The following is a 15,075-nucleotide window of genomic DNA, read 5'->3' on the forward strand; positions in this document are numbered from 1 at the left end:
GCTGAGTTTTCCAAATTTGCTGGCATATTGAGTGCAGCACTTTGACAGCATCATCTTTCAGGATTTGAAGTAGCTCAACTGGAATTCCATCACCTCCACTAGCTTTGTTTGTAGTGATGCTTCCTAAGGCCCACTTGACTTCACATTCCAGGATGTCTGGCTCTAGGTGAGTGATCACACCATCATGATTATCTTGGTTGTGAAGATCTTTTTTGTATAGTTCTTCTGTGTATTCCTGCCACCTCTTCTTAATATCTTCTGCTTCTGTTAGGTCCATACCATTTCTGTCCTTTATTGAGCCCATCTTTGCATGAAATGTTCCATTGGTATCTCTAATTTTCTTGAAGAGATCTCTAGTCTTTCCCATTCTGTTGTTTTCCTCTATTTCTTTGCATTGATGGCTGAGGAAGGCTTTCTTATCTCTTCTTGCCATTCTTTGGAACTCTGCATTCAGATGCTTATATCTTTCCTTTTCTTCTTTGCTTTTGGATGTGACTGGTGATAGAAGCAAGGTCCGATGCTGTAAAGAGCAGTACTGCATAGGAACCTGGAATGTCAGGTCCATGAATCAAGGCAAATTGGAAGTGGTCAAACAGGAGATAGCAAGAGTGAACGTTGACATTCTAGAAATCAGCTAACTAAAATGGACTGGAATGGGTGAATTTAACTCAGATGACCATTATATCTACTACTGCGGGCAGGAGTACCTTAGAAGAAATGGAGTAGCCATCATGGTCAACAAAAGAGTCCGAAATGCAGTACTTGGATGCAATCTCAAACGACAGAATGATCTCCGTTCGTTTCCAAGGCAAACCATTCAGTATCACAGTAATCCAAGTCTATGCCCCAACCAGTAATGCTGAAGAAGCTGAAATTGAACAGTTCTATGAAGACCTACAAGACCTTTTATAACTAACACCCAAAAAAGATGTCCTTTTCATTATAGGAGACTGGAATGCAAAAGTAGGAAGTCAAGAAACACCTGGAGTAACAGGCAAATTTGGCCTTGGAATACGGAATGAAGCAGGGCAAAGACTAATAGAGTTTTGCCAAGAAAATGCACTAGTCATAGCAAACACCCTCTTCCGACAACACAAGAGAAGACTCTACACATGAACATCACCAGATGGTCAACACCAAAATCAGATTAATCAATATATTCTTTGCAGCCAAAGATGGAGAAGCTCTATACAGTCAACAAAAACAAGACCAGGAGCTGACTGTGGCTCAGATTATGAACTCCTTATTGCCAAATTCAGACTTAAATTGAAGAAAGTAGGGAAAACCATTTAGGTATGACCTAAATCAAATCCCTTATGATTATACAGTGGAAGTGAGAAATAGATTTAAGGGACTAAATCTGATTGATAGAGTGCCTGATGAACTATGGTTGGAGATTCGTGTGACATTGTACAGGAGACAGAGATCAAGACCATCCCCGTGGAAAAGAAATGCAAAAAAGCAAAATGGCTATCTGGGGAGGCCTTACAAATAGCTGTGTAAAGAAGAGAAGCGAAAAGCAAAGGAGCTAATCACCCTAGGATATTATTAACCTTCTAGAACTTCAGTTATGAGGTGTGAGTGGTTGCTGCTCCCCTCCCCCTCTTGTTTTCTGTCCAAATATCACAAAGCTGTTGGTATTACATCCTCATTTTTGATTCCCATCTCATGTTTGCCTCTCTGTGCTCCCTCCAACCACCATCTCTCTCTATCACTATTAATATTTCTGAGTTTTGCTCACCTCTACTACTTCTGTTTTCTTTGTTTCCAGTCTTATTTTTTCTGTTACCTGTTGATTCTTTTTAATGCTTTTTGACTTTCACAGAAAAATGCTGGCATTTTATTGTCATCAATAATAGATTAAAATATCGGTACAGCATAACCTTCAGATTTTTTGGTTATCTTTTTTTTTTTTTTCGTCATGGGTTCTCAAGAATTTCTGCTTTGTTACCACATAAGTTGTCTTTATTTCAGGGTTTAAGTTGCTTTGGGAAACTGAGGGTTTCTGAGGTTAGTGTCTGTATTAATATTTTTCCCTAAAAATCTTGAAATCTACTTATAAATCTAATTATAAATTGCCTGATTCTATGCCCAGAAATTCTGCTAAAAAGGGTAAGTAGTAGATTTAAAGATTATTGATTCTTTTGGTACAGTTAGTCTTGAATTTTCATGCATTCTAGTAAAATATTTAGAAGGGAAAATATGTAAGGGTAATACTGATATTTGCATACAGTGGGTCCTAACTGGGTGCTTGTTGAATAAACGAGTGACCTTCTAAAGAGAACATTCTTGAGTGCAGAGAATAGCGAACAGTTGTTAGAGGACACCTGGGTTTTACACCTGGCTCTGCTTTTGACTTGCTGGGAAGGATGATCCTTTGCCCTGCAGGGCCTTCATTTTAGAAATTAAAAATTTCTAAAGGTCCAGAAGGTCTTTAGACCATCTGGAAGGTCTCTAAGGGTTTGTCCCATTCAGCCATGTATGAACTGACTTTCCTGTTAAAGGCATTAAATGCAGTTTACTGTTTTCTAGCTTTGGACAATAAAGTTGAACCAATGATATTAGCTTCTGGTTATTATTATTCACAAATGCTTTTTGATTGCAGATGTTATTGCATTATTTTTCTCCTAATCACTAAGGAAACTTTCAGTATGAAAACTAAAATAAATAATTTGTAAGTTCTTATGCACAAGTACATTTAATTATTTTATCTAAATGATTGTCTTTGTCCCTGTTGTTCTGACTGTCAGAGTTGCAGATTTCTGTTCTCAATAGTTTTTGTGTTCTCAAATGCCCCTAGAACCACTTCACTTTCTGATGCATTTCATAAGTAAATTATCTGGCTTTTTCTGCATATTTTTAGATCAGCAGGTCAAAAAGTACAAGATTGTTACTTCTATCAAATTTTTATGGAAAAAAATGAGAAAGTTGGAGTTCCTACAATTCAGCAATTATTAGAATGTTCTTTTATCAACAGTAACCTGAAATTTGCTGAGGTACGTGATAATTACTGTATTTTATATTCAAGTCCTTAGGCTTCTTAAGAAAACTATAACTTCAATAACTATTAATTTTAACCCACTGAGAACAGTTATAAACACAAACTGTTAACACAAATTTAAAAATTATGCCATGCTTCAGCTTTGTCCTTGTAGGAAATACTTTAAATTGAACTTAGTAGAAAATACTAAGATTGAACTTTTTAGATTTTTGGTGCCAAAAAAATATCAATCTGATTTGTAACTTGAAAACATTTAAGTAGCTTAGAGGAAAAAAGATTGTGAAGGTTTCTGTTGTCATTTCATCCAATTTCACATTTTATCCAATTTAATAGTTTGCTCAAGCATATCATCCAAAGGAATGTTTACTTTTCCTCCTTCAATGAAAGACAAAACTCACTTATTGTAAATGAACAAGTGATATAGTTTACTTTTCTTTTACTGAGTATCTTCATGATCTTAGTAGCATGGGCTGTGGCTCATTTTCATTGTATCCATTTTTAAAGAGATGTTCTGATAAAACCTTAATAGCTACCATTATTTATTGGTAATGAAATAAATTGGTAATTGAAATATAAGGAATAGTGTCCTTCAGTGATGAATTTCTTAATTATACTTGCAAAAACAATTTTTCTGAAACCTTTTGAAAAATATAAACTCAAAGTGAAATGTTACTCTGTAAAGTCATCATATTCTTTGAGATCCCAGGTGGTTGAACTGCCTGACCTGTGTGTCCATGTGTCCATACATCTTGGACTACTTGAGGCTTGTGGCTCTTTGGTGCTCTGCCTTCATACTCTGTGTTCACATGCAGATCCCATTTTACAGGCCATCCATGTTATAGTGGAACCACTGCTTGGTTTGACAACCATGACTATTTTGGGGGAATTTCAGGGAAATTTTTCAGTGTTTTGATTCTAAAATTATGTATCTTTTTTTTTAAGGCACCATCATGTCTGATTATTCAGATGCCTCGATTTGGAAAAGACTTCAAACTCTTTAAAAAAATTTTTCCTTCTCTGGAACTAAATATAACAGATTTACTTGAAGACAGTAAGTATAAGATTTTTTAGTTTGTTTTTCAGCAGTAGTCTATCAGGTCATTCACATTAATTGTGAATAAGAGTCTAACAGGATACAAGTTTTCTTAAAGACAATTTGCTGTCTGAAGAGCTTGGAAATATTACACTAGAAATTTGTTCTGAAAAAATCAGACATGTAAATCAAGATTTCATATGCAAATAGGTTTATGAATAAGAAATTAGAAGCACTCTATATGTTAACTAGAGGAGAGTAGTTAAGTGAATTGCAGTGTATCTGTACAGCATAAGTACTGCTATTCAAATTCATGTTTTTGAAGACCAGTGTTATATGAAAGTGGTCATGATGTAATGTTAAGTGAAAAGGTATGTTGATATTGTCTACAAGAGGAGCTACGCACACACACACACACACACACAGAGTTATGTTAAGTATGCAGATATAAAGTTATAAGAGAAATTACAAGAATGGTTATCTCCTACTAACTGAAATTGTAGATGCTTTCAGTTTTCTTCTGTATGTTCTCTTGTATCTTAGCACATTCATCAGTAGAAGTTTTATAATCAGGAGGAACACTCTGAGTGTATTATTTTTTTAAAGTCATTTGGTCAGAGAAAATGTCTTTAAAAATATTCTGAATCCAAGGAAATCCAATTTAAACTTTATGAGGGGTGGGGAGGGATAGACTTTATTGAGTCCATGAGCATTATCCTTTTTAAAACTTAATTTTTCTTTTTAATCTTTTAAAATAAAAGAATGCATTGTAAAAGACCCTTTACCTCCCCCACACCCCACCCTTTTCAGCCCCCAGGCAGTGCCGGATATGTGGAGGGCTTGCAATGTATGAGTGTAGAGAATGCTATGATGACCCTGACATCTCAGCTGGCAAAATCAAGCAGTTTTGTAAAACCTGCAATGCTCAAGTAAGTTTGACTTCACTTAATGGATATTCTCTTAATAAATAGTAAATCATTTGTAGTTGAACCAGATTTCAGGTTTTAAAAAGTTTTCAAAATCATGATTAACTTAAAAAATTCATAATTAAGGGATATGCTTCTTCTGTTTATTTGATGGATTTCCATGGGGTACTCAGTTACTATTTATAGGGACATATTCCATTAGAGTAAGTGGAGTCCATTCCCTTCAAACATTGAGTTTGGTTCCTTAATGGCTTTTTCTTTTATGTTCTGTTATAGGTCCACCTTCATCCTAAGAGGCTGAATCATAAATACAACCCAGTGTCACTTCCCAAAGATCTGCCTGACTGGGACTGGAGACACGGCTGCATCCCCTGCCAGAAGATGGAGTTATTTGCTGTCCTCTGCATAGAAACAAGCCACTATGTCGCTTTTGTGAAGTATGGGAAAGACGACTCTGCCTGGCTCTTCTTCGACAGCATGGCTGATCGGGATGGTACTTTACAGACCTTTCTTCCACATGTGGCTATAGTTGAGTTTGTAGTGGGATAGTTGTAGTGGGCTAGCCTGGTCTGAGTAACAAAACAGTGTTGGGAAAAGCTGTTCAGGATTATCTTGGTGATGCTTTAACAACCTTGCTATGAAACTAAGGAATAGTATTGTTGTGATAGTTTGACATGCATAGAGTCTTTTTAAAAAAAAAAAAAGGAATCAGATTTTTTTCCTTTAAGGCTGAGAGTTTTTATTTCTACTTTGTTGTCCTTGACTTTTGAGCTCCTCTCATTTTCTGTACTGTAGTCATCATTTCTTAAGTACTTCTGTGCCAAGCTTTCTGGGAGGGACTTTAGGTCATTTACCTAAATCCTTGCAAAATGGGAGTGGTTCCTATTTTTGTCTTACTAAAGCTGAGATTTAAGGTGCCTAAGGTCTCAGAGCTTGTATTTAATTCAGTCTTTCTAAATTCAGTGCTTATGTTCTTTTATATACTAAACCATGTGTCTTCTAAATGACAAAGCTAAGAATAGAAGTAAATGTCTTCTTTGGAAAAATATCTTATTCTATGTATAATGTCTTTCTTCCTGAACTGGGGAATATACTGCACCTTCTAGGCTGCTTTCTAGGATGTTTAGTCATTATTTAACAAATACCTAATGAGTGCATGTGAAGTGCCCAGGGCTCTAGTAGGTTTCAAAAATGAAGCAGTTGTCGAAACAGCTGTACTCCTGCCTGTATAGAGTTTACAGATTAGGATCAGCCCTAGGCACAGTTGTGGGAATATGACTTCCATATCCCTCCAGTTCCTCCATACCCCGTTTTTCCTTTAGCCACTCTCTCACACTCCAGGACCCAAGTCTTCTGGTGTGGTCCCCTAGTGACCTAGGACACCCCCTTGTGGCAGACTCTTGATCAGATGCCCAAGGTCTGCCTCATGGGTTCTCAACATTTTCTTAGTATTCAGACATTTGATATAGCACAGCTCCATCTGTAAATATGTCCCTAGCCCAGTTAAAATTTGCATATAAGCATGAAATTCAAAAGCACAGGGGTTCCAGATATTTTTAGAAAAGCCATGGGGAGGCTAAAGCAGAAGAACCTTTCCTGGGGTCCCTAAGACCATGCCTTATATCTTCATGCTGTCTAATGAAATGTAAAACAGAACCTTGTTAGAGTTACACAAATATGTTTTTTAAACTTAGGGGAATAAAATAGTATTCATTTTACTAGATCTACTTTAAGCTACTAGATCTGCTCTAAACTGGCCAGGCTTATGGTAAAGCAAACAGGGGTGCTTGTGTCCAGGAAGGGGTTTGGGAATGTGAAGAGTTGAACGTGTGTGCACACGTGTAGGTGACACTATTCCTTGACTGAATGCACCGAGAAACCTGGGAAGTAGATTTTGGACTTTGCTCAGGATATATATCTTTTGACCAATTATATTCACTGTTGGTCCCAGAATCCTTTCAGAAACCAAGAAGTGAGACTGTCAAGAGTTAAACAGAGGACTTCTAGAAATCAGAAGTAAAATGAGGTCTTTCTGATCCTGGAAATTAATGTTAACTAAATTACGGAATTGTAAAGTTACTTTGGTGGGGCAGGGCAGCAAAAGTGTTTATAACTTCACTGCCCTCAATACGCCTCTTTCTCTTCTCCATAGGTGGTCAGAATGGCTTCAACATTCCTCAAGTTACCCCATGCCCAGAAGTAGGAGAGTACTTGAAAATGTCTCTCGATGATCTGCATTCCTTGGACTCCAGAAGAATCCAAGGCTGTGCACGAAGACTTCTCTGTGATGCATACATGTGCATGTACCAGAGTCCAACCATGAGTCTATACAAATAAACAGGATCATCTGGACGGGTGCAGAAATCAAACACACAGTTTTCGTGTTGCATCTCACTTGAGCTGGCAGTTCTGTTCAGCGTCCATTGCCGGCAATGGATGTCTTTGTGGTGATGATCCTTCAACGCAGGATTCCTGCGTTTAAAAACAAATTGCTTTTGTGTTACTAAAGTATTTAATAAGCATTTTGCACTCTAGAGAGTATGTTTGTGTTGGTTTTTTAAGAAGTCTAAATGAAGTTATTAATACCTGAAGCTTTAAGTTAAGTGCATTGATCATAAGATATTTTTGGAAGCATAAAATTTTAATTGTGACAGTTTAAAACCTCTTTTAGTCCATTGAGAATGTAAATAAATGTGTCTTCTTTATGGACCAAGGTTATGAAATCATTTTTCCTTTGTAGCTAATTGTTGCCTTGAGGAGGATATACTTTGGTTTTATTGAGTCTATTTTCAATCCAGTGATTAAAGTTGTTTTGAGTTTGATTTGTTAATTCTTCCCTTTCTAGTGCCGATTCCTGCATGTCTGCAATCTGAGTTTCTGTGTTTCTGTGGTAGTGGTCACAAAAGTATTTAAATTTCCTCAATGGTGTTTTCTATTTGTTCTGGTTTTAAGATAAATGAGTGATTTTTGTCATGAAATGTCCATTTTTGATGTAGTTTTCCTGGGGGATTCACATATACAGCAATTGAAGCTCTCCATTCATAGTAGTAACTGTCAGCTAACAGCTTTCTTTTCTTTTTTAAAGACTCTCTTATGCAGTGGGGCACAATAAATTTTATTAAAGAGTTGGGGTGATAAATATATTCCTATACAAATATAAGGTTAATAGGAAAATGAATTGGTCATATAGAATCACTCATTGAAATTTCCCTGAAGAGATGTATTGGCTGTCTCAACCTCTACTATCTTAGATAAGACTGTCTAGAACTTAGATCAGTTCCTGCATTAAGTTCAGTCTGATATCCCTTGAGATAATGACAGTTACGAACCAGATATTTTATTGAACTGTTAGTAGCAGCTTTGCCTTCCTCCTGATTCAATAAGTAGAAAATGGATGTTTTCCTAGCTAATACCTGTAGTGTGTGTCTGTTGTAGACTAGCAGCATAGGTTGTCCGTGTCAGTGCTGTGGGACGTGTTGCGTGGCGATGGTGTCTCTGTGGAATGACTTCCTAACTGCATGGAAAGGCAGAGGTTGTCATGTGTGTCTAGCATATAACTTCATAAAATACTGAATGTCCAAAAGAAGGGAAAGAATCTTTGCAAACCCTGCAATTTTTTCTTTTTAAAGTCGCATTTACCCTTTGGTTTTGTCACTCCATTTTCCTGGTATTTATTAGCTAGGATTCATTATTATGAATCATAATCTACAGAAAATTTTGTCATAATTTTTTCATTTTTGAAATGAAAAAAGTACATAACTTTTGCATGAAGTTTTGCTCAGTACCTGGGTGACTGGTGATCTGGATACTAGGTCCAGAGAGATTGGGACCAGCCCCACCCCATCACCCTGGGGTTAATGAGGAGCCTGGGGAGCAAGATGCCTAAGGTTCCCTCTAGCCCCGACTTTCCACAAGTCCAGTCACCCCTTAATCAGTACGTGTTGGATGAATACATGGATGTAGGAGCTTATCAATGTGATTTTAAAAGGCTCTCTAGAGAAATGATTAGGACTCTATATCTAGGTAAGATTGGATTTAACAGTTAAAAAAGAGAAGACCGTTCCTTTCCTGTAAAAATTAAAACACAAGTTGAAGGTTAGTCCTGCTCAGCTCCTCGTGGCAGAAGATTTGAAGAGGACTTGTGGGGTTGTACGTTTATTTCCCCATGGGTAGGGTGTGGAGGCGCTTTCTAGTGGGAGGGACCTCTTCCATAAACCATTTCTAGGACAGTTTCTTCAAGAAGAGCTTCCTGTTCTTTTAATATTAGCTGGGGAGGGAGCACCCACTAAAGGGATGCAGGGCCCACTAGATGGTTCCTCTAGCGGTAAGGGTCTTCCAGGCCCTGGTGTCCCCTCTCCAGCACCGCCCCACCCATCAGCAGTCCTTTCTTGTTGCTGCTCCCGCAGAGCCCTGTGTCAGGTGGGCACAGGCAGGCTGGGCTGTGTGGCACCAGTGACCCCTGTGCCTGTTGACTTACTTAATTTCTAGCCTTAAATTTTCTTTCATATTTTTCTATTGGTCTTTTAAATGGTTCTGTTATCTTTTCTTCTATATCATATGTACAATCAAGATGGCAATATAGTAAAATCATCTTATTTATAAGAAAAGTCATGTTCCCCCACCTCCATTGAATACACACGTGTATGTTTGTGTGTGAAAATTTATATATATGGGGGGGGGCAACCATTTCATAATGTGTTCAGCCCGTTGCTATCAGCTTTACAAAGGAGTTTGACTCTACCCACAAAAGAATGTTTTGTAAAACTGGAAATACACGTTGCAAACCAAGAGAGATAGAAACAAAACTCAATAACATATAAAATTGTTACAGTTGCTAAGGATAATTTCCTTAGAAGCGTTTAGGATTTTTGTAATTCATATTTGCCAAAAGTTGTAGGTAAATAGCTTCTTTCTATCCCATGGATTCACTTTTTTTTTTTCTTTTCACCCAAGTCACATAATTCAGGAACAAGGGAAAGACGTAATTATCTTAAGGAACTTGCATTGTCATTCAAATTCCTGTTGTGTGAACATGGCACCTTCATAAATTCAGAGATGTTACTGTTGTCTTCTGATGGATCTCGATATCCAGCTAGATGACCTTGCATCTGTGTTGATGATTGTAGACAGAGATGTGAGAGAAGACAGAATTAGGCCTTAGCTGAGGGACTGCCTGCCAACAAGTATTTCTTAGACACTTGTTACCGAAGATTGTGTCAAAAGGAACATGAGACATAGCACCTGTCCTCGAGCAGCTTACCACCTACTTCTAACAACAGAATGTCTACTAGAGGCTTCTTAGCCTAAGTGTGAGGGCGCTGGGTTGGGGGGCTCTGGGAGGCAGTGAGATGTGACAGAAGTGGTAGACTAGGGGACAAGAGCTGGTCCCGCCCTTTCTCTGTTTCTTGTTTTATTAGTCTTGGGCAACGTCTTCACTTCTCTGGGCCTCAGTGTCTTCCTCTGTATAGCAAGGGGGTGGGACTATTGAATCTTACAGGAAAGAAAGACAAATTTCTGGGTCCTCGGCCATGCCTGCTGGATCTGACTTCACAAATGGTAGACCCCATTTCCTAGACCCGAAATGTCCATCCACCCCCAACCCCACCCCGCCACAGGTGACCCTGAGAGTGATCATCAGCCAGATTTGAAAAACACTGAACTGAAAGATCTCGAAAATATCTTTTCTTTATGTGGTTGTGTGGTCATAGAATGTTATTGTGTTAACATGTATGTGTTACCACATACATGTGGGTAATTGTATATTTATCACATTGTTTCTCTGTTTTTACATGTGAATTCATATAAGAAATGCATTTTAGTATCTATGCCTCAGTCCACTGTTTCCTAGAGGTTTTAACCATCTTAGGAACCCTCTTGAGACTGAAGAGGATGTTATTTACCTGGACATTTACCCTTCATTTAATTTCTGTAGGGGAAATTGAGGCTCTGGAAACCAAAGAAATGGAAAAATGAAATTGTTATGCAAAGTTAAAGAAAAAAAAGTAGACTAGCTGCTATTTTATGATGAAAATCTTAACCCTAATATGGGAAGATTTTTTGTCATAAAGTAAAATGTCCTTGTTCAAGTAGGGGGACTGTAGGTTCATAGTGAAGAATAAGACTGCCTTTTCTAGGGGGTTGGTGATGTTAACACACCCACAATTCTTCAATGAAAATAATACTTGAATTCCCCAAGGCAAGTGAGGGTGGAGAAGGAGGAGAGCATATTAAGATGGAAATATTCAGATGCATACTAAGATGCAAGAGAGAGAGGGTGGAGGATGGAAGGCCACCCTGACAGCAGGTGTGGTACCCGCTGGGGGCTGTAAAAGTGGGTTCTCCTCTACCTCCCAGGCTGTGTCACTGCTCAGAGACTGGGACTTCAGAGAGCCAGGCTTCTTTGCAGCAAGTCAGCATTGCATTGTCTAGTTTCCTTTCAGAAGCTTTATTGGAGGAAAAAGAGGGGAAAAAAAAGACTCTTCATCTTAGTCTAAATCCTCAAACAGCTGAAGGGTCTCTCTTGAGTTTGAAAGTGGTGGTAAAAAGCTAACCAGCGCATATGGCCAAGGATAATGAAAAGAGGGAAAAGAAAGACATTCCTTCTTCCTGCTCACAATAAATGTCAGTATTTGGAGCAGATCATTCAAGAAATACATTTGCTTTCCTGACTGTCTTGTCAGCGATGCCATTTTTGTTTACTGTATTTGAAAGTCTTCTTATAACACAGGTTGCGGGGAAAGGCCAGGTCCAGAGGCATCCTCCTTTGGAGCTCCACAGACTCAGATGTAATTCTCTTGCACTTTAAAGCCCTGTCCACTTCCACTTTTTATTTTTTCAGGAGATTGTGTGGGAGACTCAACTGTTCTTTTTATTTTAAAAAATGGCCTGTAGTACTCCAGAAAGTCTTAGTATCCTGTCATAAACATTCATTAAAAAAAAAAAAAAAAATCCCATTTGGAACTTCCCGGGGAAGTCATGGTGGTTAGGAAGTTGGTATAAAGGAGCACATTTTATATTGCATTTCCCATATTTGGTATCTTGTTCAACATTTTTTTTTTTTTGGCCTGATGAACATTCTATATTTATGAAGACATTCTTTAAAAGTAAAACCACATAAAATATCCCTTTATTATCAGATTGCTCTGATTTAGCCTTAATTTTGTTAAATTTTTTAGAGATGATTGAAGTGCTGCTGTGGAAAGAAATGTACTATATACTATTTCTGTATCATTAAAATTAAATTTTTATGGTTGTTTTTCTTTGATTTCTTTGGGGAAGGGTTTTGGGTTATGGGAAGACTGGAATTGAGGAAGATTGCTTTAGGAAAATGCGGTACCAGGCACACCTGTGTCTTCATCAAATCTCTGTCATCATCATCTCTGTGCTTGTTTTAGAAAACATAGACTTTTCCTGGGACGTGTGCCAGTGGTCTCTGGGTTCCCTCCTGGCATCATGATTTTGTGTAGTTTTTTGAAATAACTTGGCACCACAAAGCTCTGATCCTAATTAAAGCTCAGTTCTGCCAGTCTCTAATCCAACCAAGAGTTGTTCATCTCTTAAATTGGGCCAAAGCTGTTGACTATAGAATAGTGTGTCTTGATCCCTCACAGCTGCCAAGGAGACAATTAAAAACACTACTTTTCTGTATAATCCAGAGAAATGATTACATGATGCTATATTAGGTAACTGATAATAATAAGTTTTCTTCAGGAATTATTGCTTGTAGAGTTTCAGTCTCTTGTTATGCCAAGGTAGGAAAGCTAGAATGGTCCGAGCTGACAATATTTATATTAATACAGTACATTCAAGAACTTTCCTACTTAGAAACCCACAGCCAAATGACGTATTGGTGATAATGAAACTTGGCCATTTGAACATCACTCTGATTTTCCTTTGTTCAAACTCAAGGGTTGGCATGCTTTTTCATAGATCCTATCCTTTCTAATTGTCTGTGGGTGTGTCAGTGCAACAGTAATTGTTCATATACTTGTGCCCACCTGTGGATGTGGGCATTCAAGACCAGACCTTGTTGGAGGCGGGCTGACAGGCTGGCAGAGGAACATTGCCTCTCCAGGCCTCTTCTCCTGGGGCCTGGTCCCTGCTCCTTTCCTGACTCGCTGAGGCCAGTTGTCCCTCATCTTCCTGAGGAAGGGATACGTGGCCTACAGCAGCAGTTCTCGGTTCTGGCTGCACACTGGATTCATTCATGGATGGAGGCTTTTCAGATGCCTCAAGCATGTGCCCACCCAAGCCGCTGGGATCTGCAGATGGTGCTCCCGAACCCAAGTTCCTGTGCCTGATGCACAGTGAGGCCAAACAAACCGAAACACAGGAGTTTGGAGCAGAAAAAAGTTCATTGCAGGGCCATGCAAGGAGAATGGGTGGCTTGTGCCCCCACAAAACCCCAAACTCCTGGAAGTGTTTCAGCAAAGCGGTTTTAAAAGCCATGTAAGGGAGGGGCAGGTCACAGGGTGTGCGATCAGCTCATGCACAGTTCTCTGATTGGGTGACAGTGAGGTAACAGGGAGGATTACATCATCAGTCCTTAGGCACCAGAAGGTCTGGGGGCTATGTGCTCATGAGCATCAAGCAGTTAATTTTTTTCACTTGGCAGTGGTTTTAGCATCTGAAAAACTCAAAGTATGCATCAGATACTGTTATCTGGGTACTTCATAGAGGAGCTAAAGCAGAGGATATGGGGAGGGGGCTGTCCCAGGAAGTTTCCACAGGATCCTATTCAGTGACACCACCACCAGGCACATGGTCTTTTTCACAGCTCCTTACATTAGTCCAACATAACACTGGTATCTGCAGCCACTTGTCAGGGCCAGTGGAGGTTTCTGAGGAAACATAACCCACTTGTCATTCTCTGATGAAACCTGTGCTCTGACAAAGGGGATTATGGATGTGGACAAGCTCCAAAGAGGAAGGAGGAAATCTGTTCCAAAGCTCCTAGACTGTTGAGGAAGAGCCTTGGGACTCTACGTGGGATGTATTCTGGAGGCCAGAGAAAGGATTCGGAAACAGGGTGAACCTCACTGTACCTGAAGAGGGCTTGAACGAAGATATCCTTCAAGAGGCATCAGGAAGATGCCGTTCTGCTCAGGAAGTATTCCAAGGTGTCTGTAAGTGTAAATGTCATAAAAAAGAAAACCCGCCAGTCTGACTAGGTAGGAGGCTGAGTTCTTGGAAACGGATTCAGTTTATTTTGGGGGGGTGGGGTGGGTACTGCCTTCACACTGTGGACAGTCAGGTCTGTGTGAGTTGCCACTTTTGAAGGGATGGATTTTATTGGAAGGGGGAAGTAGTTTGAGATCAAACTGAAGTAATTCAGTGTGTGAATATTGAACTGGACATCATAAACATAGAATAATTCACCCAGCAGTGACCTCCATCTCAAAAGCGCCACTGAAATTTGCAGGGTGGGTCCAACTGCTTTACCCCTTGCCTAGGAGTTTATGAAAACTCTTAATTCTATGCATCAAACCACTCCCTTAGAAATAGGACTCAGGTTTGTTTCAAATACTGCATTTTCCAAAGCAATTTGAGGTTGAACTCAGGTTTTAAGAGTTGGATGGAAACTGACTTCCCCAGGGAGGACTCCTGAGTTCCTCTCTGCCATCTTGCCCTACTTGTGAGACACTGAATGTGACCTCTGAGGTCAAACCTTGGAGGTCCCTTTTGAGGCAGGCAGTCTCCCCAGCCTGTGGAATAAATGAGGCCAGGCCTTGGCCATGATGTATGGTTTCTTGGCCGCGTGTCCTACACACTTGAAGACAGATAGGCGAGGCTGCTCCATAGAGTGTGCCTTGATGGGGTTATTGATATTGGAATCTCTATATTTCATTTGTTTTAATCTAATTTTTAATTGGAGGATAATAACTTTATAATCCCAAAGAAAGGCAATGCCAAAGAATGCTTAAACTACCACACAATTGCACTCATCTCACACGCTAGCACAGAGAAGGCAATGGCACCCCACTCCAGTACTCTTGCCTGGAAAATCCCATGGATGGAGAAACCTGGTGGGCTGCTGTCTATGGGGTCGCACAGAGTCGGACATGAGTGAAGCGACTTAGCAGCAGCAGCAGCAGCAGCACATGCTGGCAAAGTAA

The 15,075-nt window shown here is 39.3% G+C and overlaps 1 protein-coding gene across 33 annotated transcripts in view; it reads left to right on the forward strand.

Moving 5' to 3' along the window:
- The window catches only part of CYLD (CYLD lysine 63 deubiquitinase), a 72,200-nt gene extending 59,988 nt beyond the window's left edge, over positions 1-12,212 (forward strand). For all 33 annotated transcript variants that reach the window (XM_086349497.1, XM_086349505.1, XM_086349514.1 and 30 more), the window contains 5 exons: positions 2,864-2,996; positions 3,944-4,052; positions 4,845-4,963; positions 5,237-5,453; positions 7,113-12,212. In XM_086349497.1, coding sequence (XP_086205623.1) covers positions 2,864-2,996; positions 3,944-4,052; positions 4,845-4,963; positions 5,237-5,453; positions 7,113-7,297 — 763 coding nt within the window. In that variant the 3' untranslated portion in view covers positions 7,298-12,212. The remainder of the gene's footprint in view (positions 1-2,863; positions 2,997-3,943; positions 4,053-4,844; positions 4,964-5,236; positions 5,454-7,112) is intronic.
- The last annotated feature ends 2,863 nt before the right edge of the window (positions 12,213-15,075 follow it).

The sequence above is a fragment of the Bos grunniens genome, chromosome 18, assembly GCF_055505025.1.
Source record: "Bos grunniens cultivar Pamir isolate PY7600 chromosome 18, Bosgru_T2T1.0, whole genome shotgun sequence".
In the NCBI taxonomy this organism is placed as follows: Eukaryota; Metazoa; Chordata; class Mammalia; order Artiodactyla; family Bovidae; genus Bos; species Bos grunniens.